The sequence below is a fragment of the Acartia tonsa genome, chromosome 1, assembly GCF_053477335.1.
Source record: "Acartia tonsa isolate MP-2025a chromosome 1, ASM5347733v1, whole genome shotgun sequence".
NCBI classification, from domain to species: domain Eukaryota; kingdom Metazoa; phylum Arthropoda; class Copepoda; order Calanoida; family Acartiidae; genus Acartia; species Acartia tonsa.
Window position 1 is genome coordinate 20,037,592 of NC_137260.1, and position 15,060 is coordinate 20,052,651.

The 15,060-nt window shown below is 37.3% G+C and overlaps 1 protein-coding gene across 1 annotated transcript; it reads right to left on the reverse strand.

The window, feature by feature from the left end:
- Positions 1 to 677: 677 nt before the first annotated feature.
- LOC145314553 (myosin heavy chain, muscle-like) lies at positions 678 to 13,922 on the reverse strand. Its single transcript, XM_080154524.1, has 8 exons — positions 13,776 to 13,922; positions 7,794 to 11,487; positions 7,612 to 7,690; positions 5,091 to 5,240; positions 3,313 to 4,650; positions 1,634 to 2,035; positions 1,222 to 1,299; positions 678 to 1,046 (listed from the first exon to the last, which is right to left on the reverse strand). Exons 2-8 carry the CDS (start codon positions 11,471 to 11,473, stop codon positions 948 to 950), a joined length of 5,826 nt encoding a protein of 1,941 aa, XP_080010650.1. The 5' UTR covers positions 11,474 to 11,487; positions 13,776 to 13,922; the 3' UTR covers positions 678 to 947.
- Between the last annotated feature and the right edge of the window lie 1,138 nt (positions 13,923 to 15,060).

A 15,060-nucleotide genomic window follows, 5' to 3' on the forward strand; every position in this document is an offset into this window, starting at 1 on the left:
GAAAAGGTTATTTCATCTAAAACATATCTATTTTGCCCTCTACTTTTTTGCAAGTCAAAAGTTAACAAAAAATATCCTATTCGTTTTTTTAACAATTACGATAAAAAATTATGTTATGAGATGACACTTGTAGTCTCAACTTTAAATATTTTCAACCAGAGGTAAAGTTTAAGGATAAATAGTTTTCCTTTAAATAAAAGATTACTATCTGGAAACAAAAATTTTTAAAATTTTGGAATTGGATAAAAAGTTTTGATCAGTACATAAGCAAAACTAACATATCCAAAGTAAAATTTTTTTTTCAAATATCTATTTCTTTATCCAGCACATTGAAAACCCCTCTTCTTTCCCTTTGACTTTGTATTATTAATTTTTAGTAGCGAATTTACTCTATGACTCAAAATGTAAGTCTGAGTTTCTGATAGAAACGGTATGGAGGAAATGTGTTTATCTTTAAGTTTCAGTTTTTTTTCTTCTTTTTTTAACACTCTCAATGCAATGGTTGGTAGCATGTTTTGCCTATGAGTTCAAGCATATTCACTGGAATTGTACCTTATTAACCATGCACTAAAAGCAAGTTATTTATCGGACACCTTAACTCAAAGAACTGTAGAGTAGCTTTGCTTCTACAACCCTGTAACAATCATACACAATATTGTAGTAAACAAACAAAAATATACTTTGCTAACATCTATATTTATTTTTTGTTTGGTTTTTTAATCATGCAGAGAAGATAATGTAACAATTATCTTATAAAAATTATTACATTTTTTCTTACAATTTAATCATGGATTCTAGAAATAACAATGATAGCAAGCACCAACTATGGCAGGGGCACTATACTAATCTAAATTATAAAACAGCTGTGCTGCTAAACAGGGCATTAATCGACGTTCATTTAATCAGTTATCCGATGGTCGTTGGTTGGTTGTCTGTTGGTTGCGGGTTTACTGGGGTCCGACAGAGCGTCCACGGGCCTTCATCTTGGCGAGGGCTTGCTCATTAAGATCTGCACGCTCAGCTGAGTCAGACAGATTGGTCTGTACCTAAATATGAAAATAATTAATGTATTTTTTAAAAATCTGCAAAAACTTCTTTTTGACTAAATATAGATTTTTAAAATAGAACTAAAAAGGATTAGAATTTGGATGAAAATTATTGTTCTGAATATTATATTACATATTTAATGTTTTATTGTTTTGTCAATAAATCAAGACAAACCTGTCTGAACTTGGCGAGGTTGAGGGCGGCGATTTCCTCGGCCTCTTCGATCTGCTTCTTGTAGGACTTCACCTTACCCTGCAATAAAACACAGGTTGTTAAAGCATGATTGATTTTAAATGTTTCTTGGAAATTACATTTTCTATAAAGATCCTTACTGTGAAGTTTTTATGCAATGTTTTATCTTTTTATTGAATTTATTTTTGCTTAGGTAGTTAACTTTATATCTTATTGTCTATATTTCTGTATTTCTATTTATTTATATTAATCAATCCTTTCATGCTTATCAAGCTATCTAATCATCTATATCACTATTTTTTCTATTTATTACTTGATTCATTTCTCTTTTTATAATATGTACAATGTAGAACTACTCTAATTCTGTCACTAAGCTACCAATATATGTGTATACCTGGAGCTGGTCAATAAGACCCTGCATGCGCTCATGGTTCTTCCTGTCCTCGTCCTGCTGGTAGGTCAGCTCCTTGATGCGGCGCTCAGACTTGCGCAGGTTCTTCTGGGCATCAGCGCAACGCCTGTTTTCAGCATCCAGCTCGGACTCGAGCTCGCGAATGCGGGTCTCCATCTTGGCCATGGCCTTCTTGCCTCCCTTCAGGGCGTTTTGCTCGGCCTCGTCCAGGCGGGCGTTGGCGTCCTTCACCTGGGCTTCCAGCAGCTTGCGGTCGCGCTCAAGCATCATGGCGGCCTCCTGCTCGGCGCGCAGCTCGTCGGCAAGACGGGCGGCGTCGATCATGGCGCGCTGGGCCTTCTCCTCGGACATGTGAGCCTCGGAGGCCATCTCATCGAGGTCATGCTGAAATGAAAAAATTATATCAACTTCAGAGGTCATTAATAATATTAGAATAGCTATGTAAATAATAATAAACTTTTAGGCACATTTTAAAAATTCTTGCGAAAATGTTTTTGTGAAATATGAAGAATTAAATTAGAATGAAATGAAGAATAAGGAAGTGTAAATTAGATGAATTATGTTCTTTGAAACTTAGGAATACATAAATACATGCTAAGTGTGCTAAATATGGTTAATTTTCATTGATATAGTGATAGGGTAATGAAGGTTGAAAACTATAAGGGTTTAAATCATAGATCATAGATGAAGGAGAAAAACTGCCAAAACCTTAAAACTTCTTGATGTCAATGTGGAGAGAAGATTAAATTTTCCTTTAAAGTTTTGCTCAAGTAAAATTGGGGAAGATATATTAAAATAACTTATCCCTTCCTCCCTGATTAATCCTAAACTTTTGGGGGTAAGATGAATAGAAGTAGAAAGGAGTTGTTAAAGGATTACAAAATGTTTCCACGAAATTGCAAAAAAATATTTGAAAATAGTTAGATGTATGTTCGTTCATGTGCTTTGAAGGGAAGCTTTGTATGGCCAACCATAAATTATTAAACAAGGCATTCAATGATATAAAAAGATATATTTGAGAAGCTTAAAAATTTGTTTTAAAACCAAAAAAGATTAAATTTTTTATGTAACACGGATTTTAGCCGTTTATATTCTTAAAATTGTTTCCCTATAAATATTTTTTGAGATTTTATGTGAACAACTCCAGATTATGATACAACCAGATGGTGAAATACACCAAAGAAGGAAAATTATTTAGGCTTCAAATGGATTTGATAATCCTATGAAAGTTAAAGAACACTATTTAAAAGAACCAGAAAAATACTCGAGGATTTTTGAAGTTGAAAAAAATTATTTTGCCTCCACATTTCTTTTAATCAAAATTAATATTTTTCTAAAACAAAAAGTACTATTTACTTTGTTGACAATAACTATATTTTGACTGGTAGAAAAGTTAGAAACAAAATTGGTATTTTTTAAATAAGAAATTTGAAAATGTTTGACAACCCTACTTTTAAAATAGTATAATACTGTAAACTCTGGGAAGGGAGAATTAGGATTCTCCAAGTTTTCTTCTAAAATTGTTACTTTGCATACTATAAGAACATTTAGATATAGATAGAAGGTTTACCTAGCCCTTGTCTTTGACAAAAGAGTTATTGAAATCCCATTTAATCTTAGTGTGAGATGGATGTTAAAAAATGTAGGAAATAAATACTTACAGAAAGAGTGTTGATCTCGTTCTCGCACTTCTGCTTGGCGCCAGTCAGAGCCTGGTTGGTGCAGGTCTGGTCTCCAAGAGTCTCATTGGTGTCAGCAAGCTCCTGCTCCAGCATGCGCCTGTTGCGGTCAACCTGCTCCAGCAGAGTGCGGGCCTCCTCCAGAGCGTTCTGGTTGGCGTGGGCACGGCGGTCAGCGGCCATCAGGTTGTCACGGGCAATCTCCTTGGCGCGGTTCTCATCCTCAAGCTTGACCTGGACGTCGCGCAGTCGAAGCTGGATGCCCTTGATGGTCTTCTGACTCTCCATGTTGGCGGCGTTGGCATGCTCAAGAGCGGTCTCGAGGTCAACAACGTCGGTTTCCAGCTTCTTCTTCATGCGAAGGGCCTCAACCTTGGCCTTGGTCTCAGACTCAAGGGTCATCTGCATGCCCTCAATGGCCTTGCCGAAGTTCTTCTTGGTAGAGGCAAACTCCTCATCCTTCTCAGCCAGACGGCGCTCAATCTCCTGCTTGACCTGGGTCAGCTCCAGCTGGGCGCGCAGCACCTTGTTCTCCTCCTGCTCAAGAGCACCCTCGGCCTCACTGAGGGCAGCCTCAAGCTCCATCTTCTCAGCCTCAAGACGCTTGCGGATTTTGTCAATCTCGTGGATGGAGCGACCACCCTCGCTAATCTGGTCCATGATGTCCTTGATCTCAGTGGACAGATTCTTGTTCTCACGACGGACTTCATCAAGCTGAAGGACAGACTCCTCATAGGCGTTCTTCACGCGGAACAGCTCAGATGAGGCGTTGCGGGTCTCCTTCTGGGACACATCAAGGTCCATAGAAAGACCATCGACCTTCTGCTTCCATTCAGCGACAATTCTGTCGAACTGCTTGGCCTTCTTCTCCATGGAGGAGTTCAGAATCTGGGCCTGGTCAAGCATGACACTGGTCTCGTTAAGCTCTTCGCTGAGCTTGTTCTTGGCCTTCTCAAGCTGACCGAGCTTGCCATTCAGGTTCTCAATAGTGGCCTGGGACTCTGACAGTCTTGCCTGCAGCTTCAGTTTTGACATCTCCAACTCTTCAGCCTTGGCAATGCCATCAATCTCGTACTTCTGTCTCCACATATCAGACTCGTTCTGGGCCTTGTTCAGTTGACGGGCAAGGTTCTCCTTGGCAACAGTCTCCTCATCAAGATTCTCCTTAAGGCCATCGCACTCGTGCTCCAAGTTGCGGAACTTGGCGAGCAGAGAGACACGCTCCTTGGCCTCCTCGTCGGCAAGAGCCTTCTGTTCATCCAGGGCGGACACAAGGGCGGACTTGGTCTTTATCAGCAGGCCAGCGGCGTTGTCAAGCTCCTACAATAAAATGGAATTTAAAAATGAAATGAATGATTTTGTGAATTAAACAATGTATTAAATAAATTTAGCATAATCCTATTAATATTTAATTAGTAATGCAGAATTAATCTTATATGAAATCATGTTTTTAAACATATTACATTAGGATTATTTTAGTAATAGTATATCATAATTTTATTATATTGGCACTTGGAGGATTTCTTTTTATTAGTACTTGCAATATTTCACATGTACAGTACTGTACAATTTAAGTTTAATTAGGTCATTTTTATCACCTAATTTGAAATAATTTAATTACATTCTATAAAAGTTCATAAACGCATATTTTAAGACAAAAATTCGTCCGAAAACGAGTGCTATTTCTACAAAGAAAATTTATGAAAAATATACGCTGCTACAAAAATGGCATCAACAAGAAAAACCGCGCAAAATTTTACCTGTAGCTGTCTGAGCAGGTCGGCGTTCTCTCCCGCCAGCCTTCTCTTGTTCTGCTCGAAGTCTCCGAGGGTGAGGTTGGCCTCCTCAACACGCTTGTTCAGGTCATTCAGCTGGTTCAACAGACCCTTGTGGGACTTCTCGGCGGAAGCCTAAATAAGGACTTATTAATACCAAAAAAAAGAATAAAATTTTAAGAAAAATTTCAATACTTGAAATTTTTTGATAATTAAAAGCACCTTGACCTAAGCATAGCTTTTGATAGTAACTAAACTTTACAAAATTAATAAATAAATAAAACTTTTAATTAAAACAGAAGCAACACATTTTCAAATAAAATTACCTAGAATGAATAAAATATCTTTATTTATTTATCTACTTATAACTTTCCTTCGCAGAAAAAAAAATTTCGTATGAATAATTACAGAAGAAATCTCCATAAAAAAAATAAAAAGAACCATGACATTACTTTACTATAATCTATGCACTCTATGTAAACTATTGTCCAGTTTAGTAAATAATGCTTAATAAACAGTAAATGCAAAACATTTTTTATAATTGATTTTTTAAAGTTATGGTTGAGTCATTTCTAAGTAAAGTTTAAACGTTGCTTATAAATTTAAAGTCTAATTTTCATAAATCTTTAATAATGCGCAGCTTTTTTATAGAATACATATTTAAGAACGTCTGTATGTAGGGTTGGCAATCCGTATCCGAATCCGGGATCCGGAATCCGCACAATTTTTAGCCAATTTTGGAATCCGAATCCGGAATCCGATTTTTAATAGCGGATTTGGATTCTTAATTAGTAGGCTAAAATTAGCGTCTTGAGTTTTTTCTTTCAACTCCGCATTTTTGAAGGCAAAGATTATCATCATTATATATAATATCTTTTCAAATCTGCTTTGATTCTCGGAAGTTAATTATAGAGAACACCAAGAACATTAATTTTTAGGACATAAGTAGCACTTAAATTAATTAATTTAAAAAAAAGCCTTTTAAAATATTGCTAGAATCTGGAATCCGAATCCGCCAAAAACAAGAATCCGGAATCCGCGGAAATCCGCCTTTTTTGGGGACGGATTCTTGTAAGAATCCGAATCCGGTCCAAAAATTTGACGTATTGCCATCCCTATCTGTATGATAAAAATTAGTATCTAAATATACCCTATTGCTTGTAGATTAAAATGATTTAAAATTAAATTTAATAACTAAATACTAAAACTTAAGGACTTTCAAGTTTTAAATATATTTTTCTGCGAAAACAAGCGAAAAAGTGTCAAATTTGTACAAAACAGATTTTGATTTTAATTAAATAATAAAAATTAATAATTTTACAGCAAGTGAGAAAGATAAAATGATCCTTTTGTAATATCATCTTTCACTGCGTTTCTTCCCAGGAATAGAGGGATAGGAAAATTGAAAATAATTTAATCTTAATTCTTAAGTGTAAAATTATGCCTTTGGTAAATATTGGAGGAAAATTGCCCCCAAAAGAAGAACTGTTTCGTCTAGAAATCTACTAGACAAGAATGATTTTTTTGAAGGAAAGTGTAAATGATTGTTAACATGATAGTACAGCAATATTATGTTACATAATTTCTATAATAGGATATTGTGAACGGAACTTTATAACTTGTGGAAAAGCTTAAGGTATCTCTATATCCTGATAAGCATTTAATAAAATTTTGAGGGTGCACAAGAAATTTGCTTGCATTTTTCCTCATAGAGGGACACACAGACAAATATTCTAGAAATCAAATAGTCGAATCTAATTTATGACATATACATATAATTCGCATAGAACAGTAGAATATTAAACAAGGAGGTGGAGAAGGGGGGGGGGAGAATATTTAAACAATTTGTTATTTCATAATACCAACAGATGGTTCAAATTGTAATGTAATGCCTATTTTGTCTTCTTGTTTCCTTTCCCTTCTATCTTTTTAATAAGAATATTTATCCTTTACTGTCCATTGCAATGAAGTATTGGAGTTTTAATTAAAATTAGAATCATCATTAAAACGATTTCTTTTCAGATAAAAATCAAGAATCTTAAAATCAATTATAATGCATAAAAAAATTTTAAATCAATGGGTTTAAGTAAGTTAGAAAGGATTTTTATTGTTTAATACAAATTAATTGGGTTTGAAAATCAGCTGATTTATTATGAATGAGCAGCGCAATTGTCCCATACACACAAACTTTTTAAAGATCAATGTTTTGGAGGTCCTTAGGGGGCAACAAATGAAAGAAGGCATTAAAATAAGATAGAAAGGGAAAACAAAATTAGAAGCTTGGATTCATGAAACATTAATAACATCTTAGAGAAAACGTCTACACCATACTTTAAAATTAAAATTTGCTTTTAACAAAAGAACAATAAAATTCTTTATTAGCATATCATAAAAGTTACTTTTTTCTTTTAAGAATAAACTTTTACAATTTGTTACAAAGCGAAGAGTTGTTACACAAAGCTACAATACTCCTCAACTCTGTGTTAATATTTTTAATAAGGTTTACCTTGGATCTATTGACCTCTTCAGTGGCGGCCCTGACGTCAGCAATCTCGTTCATGATCTGGCCCTTGTCCTTTTCAATCCTGGATGAAAAGGTAATCATTATAATTACAATAGTTTAAAATATTTTGAATTTGATTAAAAGAAAGAGAGAAAAAATTTAAATAAAAAGTTTTATTATCTTACTTGGCCTTCATCTTGTTGAGCTGGTCAATCTGCTCAGTCATCTCAGCAACAGCATCCTGGTGCTTCTTCTTCAGGGAGACCAGAGTAGCCTCATGCTGGATCTGGCACTCCTCAAGATCCTTCCTCAGCTTGCCAACCTCAGACTCGCGCTTCTTGTTGAGCTCAATCTGAGCAGCGGTAGCACCTCCAGCTTCGTTCAGTCTCTCACCAAGGCTCTCAAGCTCACGGGCAAGGTCAGAGCGCTGACGCTCGGCCTTGGCACGGGCCTGTCTTTCAGCCTCAAGCTCCTCCTCCATCTCCTCAATGCGTCCCTGCAGCTCCTTGATGGACTTTTGCACCTTGCCAACAAGAGATTGTTCATCATCAAGCTTGCTGGAGAGGCCACCAAGTTCCTTCTCCTTGCGGGAAATATGGGCCTCAAGCTCCTTCTTGGATCTCTCCAACTCAGAGACAGTCTCCTGGGTGACCTTCAGCTCACCTTCAACTTTCCTTCTCTGCTTCTCAATATCACCTCTGCTTCTCTTCTCCTTGTCCAGAGAGCCCTCAAGTTCATCAAGGGTCTGCTCAAGTTTTTGCTTGATCTTGTTCAGGTGGTCAACCTTGTCATTGGCAACCTGCAGGTCTTCAGCAGCCTTGGCACCATTCTCAGAAATGTGCTTCTTCTCCTTGTTCAGCTTGTTGATGACCTCATCCTGGTTGGCAATCTCATCATTGAGAGACCTGATGGTGTGGTCCCTATTAGTTTTCTCCTGTTCCAACTTTTGGATGGCAATGTCCAAGTCTTCAATGTCCTTCTTGACAGCAGTACACTCTTGTTCAAGAGCCTTCTTGTCAGTAGTGGCTTGAACTCTCTGCTGCTCAGTTCTGGTCAGCTTGTCTTGGGCCTCCTGCAGCTGGATCTCAAGGTCAGCCTTCTGGGCAGAGGTCTTGGCCTGTCTCTCGTGGTACTGAGACAGGTTACCCTGTTCAGCCTCAATTTGTTTCAGCAAAGCCTTCTTGTCGGCCTCAATAGTCTTGTTGTCCTCAAGCAGCTGCTCCTTTAGCTTGACCTTCTCAATGTAGACACCATAGGTGGCATTAGCCTTCTCCTCAAGCAGCCTAAGCTCCTCTTCAGGGTTGGGCATGCCAATAAGTGGTCTGGTCTTTTGGATAATAACAAACCATCCCCAGTCTCTGAGAGTGATGTACTTTCTAAATTGTCTCTGGCAGACCTTGATGAGCTCTCTCTGGTCGCGGCGCTTGCAGAACTCTTTGTTTCTAATTCTGTTCAAGCACTGACCCTGGAGGTATCTGAGCAGACGAAGGACAATGTCATCACGCTTCTCCTCAAGGAAGGCAAGGGCACCAGCCCTGAAGAAGACAAGAGTGTGACCAAGACGGTATCTCTCACGGCCAAACTCAATCTTATCCATAAGAGCATAGACAGCAGTCTTATTGTCGCCAGAGCTATTGATCTCCTTGGCTCCCAGGATGGCGTAGCGGGACTTAAAGTCAGGGTACATCATTCTGTTGGGGAAACCTCTCATACAGATTCTGATACCCTCAAGCACACCATTACAGGTCAACTGGTGCATGATAAGAGGTGGCTCAACATCTCCAGGCTTCTTATGGGTGTTGGGCACAAGGCAACGCACAAAGTGGGGCTCGCAAGAGTGAAGAGTGTTCATAAGCTCAGTCAAAGAGACCAAGTACACAGAGGACACAGTCTTACCACCACCACCCTTCTTCTTCTTCTTACCTTCTTCCTTGGGGGTAGTTGTGGGCTGGCCAGGATGGTCTCTCCAAAGATGGACAAGCAGTTGAATGCTAGAGCCAGACTTAAAGATCTCAACAACAGTGTCATTGACGGGATCCTTGTTCTTCTCAAGCCAGCCAGTGACATTGTAGGACACAATACCGGCATAGTGAGAAATGGCAAAGTGGGCGCGAGTGTCAGTCTTGGACTGGGGCTTCAGGAAGATGGGAAGCTTGCCAAGGGAAGCCTTCAGTTTCTCCTCAAAGGACTTATCAGTGGCCTTGGGGAAAAGTGATTCCTCCTCAAGGATAGCCCACAGACCCATGGGTTTTTCAAACATAATGATGGCAGCCTGCAAGTCCATACCAAAGTCAACCATCTCCCAGTCAATACCTTCCTTAACGTATTCTTCCTGCTCAACAACAAACATGTGGTGGTTGAAAAACTGCTGCAGCTTCTCATTGACAAAGTTGATGGAAATCTGCTCAAATCCATTGTACTCAAAAATCTCAAAGCCAGCAATGTCAAGCACAGCACAGAAGTTGTTTTTCTTAAGGGTAGGATCAATAAGTGTCTCATTACACTTCTCAATCAGCCACTTGAAGACACGGTCAAAAATAGCTCTGGCAATACCACCAACAGCATTAGTGGCCTGTTCACAGGTCTGACCTTTGGTGACCCACTCAGTACCGACCTTGATTCTGGGCTTGCAGAAAGCCTTGATCATAGCCATGGCATCAACACCCATGAGGGCAGCAGCCTTGCCAGGGAAGGTATCAGGGCCGATCTGCTCACACTCAGCCTGGTCATCACGACCCTTGGTCTTGAACTCAACACCACCAAAAGTCATGACACCAGCAGTCAGCATGTAACAATCCCACTTCTCCTGCTCACCAAAGCCAAGCACAGTGAAGGCATCCTCAGTGTACTCCAACTCCTCATTGTCATCAATGGACTCGACCTTGGTCTTACCCTGGGACACATAGATGTAGTCATAAATGTCCTCACTGAGATGACACTTGTTCTTCAGACCCTCACCAATGCCATCACCAAAAGGCTGGAGCAGCTGATAGAAGATGTGATAGGATCTCTCAACCTCCTGCTGTTCAGTGATACGGGACTTCTCAAGCAGATAGGACACAATATCACAACCAGCCAGCTTACCAGAGGTGGTGAAGTGGATACGGATGAACTTACCGAAACGGGAGGAGTTGTCATTCCTGGAGGTCTTGGCATTACCATAGGATTCCAGAATAGGGTTGGTAGCCACAATCTGGTCCTCAAGTGAGACCTTCTTCTCAGCCTTCTTGCCAGAGCCAGTGGCGACCATGGCAAGATAGGTGATGACCTTCTTGGTGTTCTCAGTTTTACCAGCACCAGACTCACCAGTAATCAACATAGCCTGATCCTTCTTATTGTTCAACATGCCTCTGTAGGCAGTCTCGGCAATAGCCCACAGATGGGGAGGGACCTCATTACGTCTCTTACCAAGGTAGATCTTGGCGACTCTGTGGGTGTACAGAGGATAACGCTTGTAGGGGTTGACAACAACAACGAAAAGACCAGAGTAGGTATGGATCATCTTGGCCTGATAACGGGTCTTCAAGTTCCAGAAGACAGAAGCATCATTAAGGAAGGTCAGGTTGACCATGTCCTCGCACTTCTCAAACTTAGGTGGGTTGACACGGCCAACCTCAGCTCCCTTGTGGGTGAACTTCTCGTGACCTACAGCAACAACACACTTGGAGGCAGGATCCTCCAAGTCTCCAGACTCGAGAATACCCTCTCTGTAGCCACCATCCTTGGGGTTGGCAATCCAAACGGACTTCTTGGAGTCATATGGCTTCTGTTGGTCAGCTCTCTTCATCTCAATAGAGGGGAGCAGAAACTCAGTTGGGTCAGGGTCGGGTTGACCCGTCTTGGTTAGCTTGATATGGCCGGGCATGTTGAGTCAGATTTCTAAATTAAAACAAAATCATTAGATTTTAAGAGAAAAATTTCCTCTAACTTTACTTAAAGCAAAACAGAATTTTTTTCAAATAAAATACATATTTTGTTGAAATTACTTCTTCTTTTTGTAATCTATTCTAGCAAAATCTTAGTTTGTTATGTTCTATTCTACGAACTTAGTTTTTATCAAATAGAAGAAGGAAAATCAAATCATATAACTATCTAAATACTTTAATTTTGTAAATTTTTTTTTAATTTAAAAGGAGGAAAAAAGTTTGAAACACAGAGAAAATTTGTTAAACTTTTTCACCTTTTCAAACAAAGATTTTGGGTTAGTTTTAAGTTCTTAGCCGAAATATCAAGGAAAGAGAATTTGATTGAAGAAAAAAAGTAGTTTTAAACGATTAATTGAAGAACATTTGCAATGATTATAAACAAAATTGCCCCTTCTGGAAATTTGAATTATTTGTTGAAAAGTTTTAAAACCATTTGTTTGAACCAACCAATCAATATATGATAAAAGTATCAAAGTTTTTGCGCCAACAAATGAGAGAGCATGTATAAACAACTTTGGGTACCAATATAATCTACAGTGGATTTTCCCCTCCCTCTTTTAAAGGTATAAAAAGAAAATACAAGTTTTTAAAATAATACTTTAAGACTTGTTTTTAATTAATAGTATTCGGGCTACAGATCTTTTAAAAATCTATCCTAAAAATATTTGAAATAAAGTTGGAGGGAAAAAAAGTTTTGATCTAATAAAACATTCCTTACATGTCCTGTTCAAAGATTTTTTAGAAAACTCATTCCTGTGAAAAGTGGGAATAAGGTAAAAGTCTGAGGGATTACGAAATGGAATAAAGAAACTTTTTAGGATATTTTAATTTGTATTTCTTTTTTTTGAAGGGGGAAGTTTATAACATCATAATATTATAATATTTGTAAAATTAATTTTTCTTAAATTTATAAATCAAAAGAAAATAGTAAGAGATATTCATGTATTTTTAGTAGCGAGGCTACTCTATAATTTGAAATGTCCGTCTGTCCGTATGTCCGTCTGTCCGTATGTCCGTCTTAGTTTGGGGGAAACGTGATTTTCTCGGCTCCTATAAAAGATAAAAGGCTGAAATTTTTTGACAACATTCCCATTATCAAGGAGCACAATTAACTATAAAACATCAATGGCGATAGGACCGCTTTTTAGCAGGTTTTAGGCTATTTTTGTATTTTTCACATTTTGGTCCGATTTCCAAAATTTTTTTCAGTTATAGAATCAAAATTAAATTTCCTGTCGTTTCAAGAAAACAACTATGACGGTCAGACTGCCTTTAAGCAGGTTTTAGGCTATTTTTTATTTTTCACATTTTTCTCCATACAGTTGGTGTTTATGGCCCAATTTCCAAAGTTTTTCAGTTATAGATATCAAAATTAAATTTCCTTTCGTTTCAAGAACACATCAATGGCGGTCAGACTGCCTTTTTGCAGGTTTTTGGCATTCTTATTTAATTGTTTATGCTTCGCTACTTATGGATGTTGTCATCCTTGTTTCCTATACAGTTGATCAAATGAATTATTTTCTTAATGCTGGAATAAAAACATATCAGAGTTGTTAACAACAAAAACTACTGGCTGAAAATCAGAAGTGTAAAATATCCCTTAATATAAGTAAAATATCCCTTAATATAAGTAAAATATCCCTTGATATAAGTAAAATATCCCTTAATATAAGTAAAATATCCCTTAATATAAGTAAAATATCCCTTAATATAAGTAAAATATCCCTTAATATAAGTAAAATATCCCTTAATATAAGTAAAAAGTAGGGTTTGTTTGTCTGTATTATAAATTTAAAACAAGGGAAAACATAGATATTCTCAACTGCGTTCAAATACTTTCTTAAAAAAGTAAAAAGATTATTGTATATCCTATTGAAAATTCAGGAAATTGAACTATCTTTTAATAACATCAATTCAGAGTAGAAACATTTAATTCTGCATTTAAATATGTTTTTTTTATAAGTAAAAAAGGGAAATTGAAATAATTTTTTTGTATGAGTTGAGCAATATTTTAATTTTAGATAATTCTCTGCAAGAATTAAATTTGAGGAAAAACTTGAAAAAGGAAATTAAATCTAGGAAGGGATACTTCTTATAAAAAAAAAGTTAAACAAAAAATATAATTGTAGCTAGAATATAGTAAAAAATAATACATTTTTCCCCTAAAAGATAAAGAAAATTTTACAGAAAAAAAACATAAAAGCATGAGTTTCAAGTAAAAATAAAGAAAAGATTAGTTACCTTCTTAGAGCACACTCAAAGACTGGCTGACCTGTGACACTGATAGCTGCCTTTTATACCCGTCCATGGCCAGTGTGGCCGGTCAGGTCATACCTGCCACACACCACTCCCTCGCCACCACGCCCTCCTTCCTTTTTCGCGCATTTTTCTTATCAGCCAGTGGAGCTAGCACTCACTTCCCATAAGACCGCTCTCTCCCCTTACACATCCTAGGGTCAAGGGAGCCAAACTCCGCCCTCCGCGCCCATTGAGGACACAACTAATGATCTCTCCCTCTGTTTGTTTGTTGTCTTCTTCACAAAGAAAAACAAGGTGTCCATCTAAAAAAGTGAAAGATAATTTTATAACTAATATTTCAGGATCTAAAAGAAGAAAGGGTAATTTAAATAATTAAATGATCTCTAAGAACTAAATGAAACTAAATTTACACATCATTATGTCTCTAACAAATTTTGAAGCTACTCCAAACAATGTCTAACCCATTGTGTAACACAGCTATTTATACTTTATTCCTTAGATCTGTCTATAAATTCCTCTGTCTGTCATAGTTTGCTGATTTTTTTTCCTGCAAGTGCAAATTAATCCAAGTCTACCTACTTGTACATAAAAAACAAAATAGACAGGGATCCAAAGAGATAAGACAATGGTCGATATATTAATGTACAATCCCACTGATGATGCATAATATTACCCCTTCTTTAGATTACAATTACTGGTTTGACACTCAACTTAATGAACCAACCAATCATAATTCAATATAGTCCCCAACGTTGTTGGGATAATATAAAACTTTGGGGACTAGTGTAATAAGCAGTCCCATGTCCACTCCCCCCCTGCATAATAAAACATTTTTTAAATAGCACAATTATTATATCTGTCCTTTTGTGATAATTATGTCCTTGTTAGGTTAAATTGTTGGAACACCATAAAAGGAATATTATTTAGAGGTGCTGAAAGAGTTCTTTTGGGAGTGTTTGGGAACATGTGTGTGTGTGTGTGTGTGTGTGTGTGTTTGTGTTTATGTGCTGCGTGTGTGTGTATAGGAGTGCAAAAACAATAGTGACTCATGTTCTAAAAAGATGCATGGATTATTCAGTTAAAAGTTAGACAATATAACTAACAAAGATGAAAACATATAAAAAACCTCTAAAATCAAACGGTAGAACAAACGAATATAAACACTTAATAAGCAGAATATTAATTTAAAAGTATTAACTTGTTGCAAAATTACACAACTACAGGATTCTGTTAAAGAACAAACTAACATTTTGGGAATTGGTTATAG

Bases quoted from the DNA above. Each gene is read 5' to 3' on its own strand.
- LOC145314553 (XM_080154524.1), bottom strand. From the start codon at position 11,473: ATGCCCGGCCATATCAAGCTAACCAAGACGGGTCAACCCGACCCTGAC. The intron at 7,691-7,793 runs GTAAGATAATAA...CTTTTCATCCAG, and splicing joins CTCAACAAGATGAAGGCCAA to GATTGAAAAGGACAAGGGCC. The intron at 1,047-1,221 runs GTTTGTCTTGAT...TTTCATATTTAG, and splicing joins ACCTCGCCAAGTTCAGACAG to GTACAGACCAATCTGTCTGA.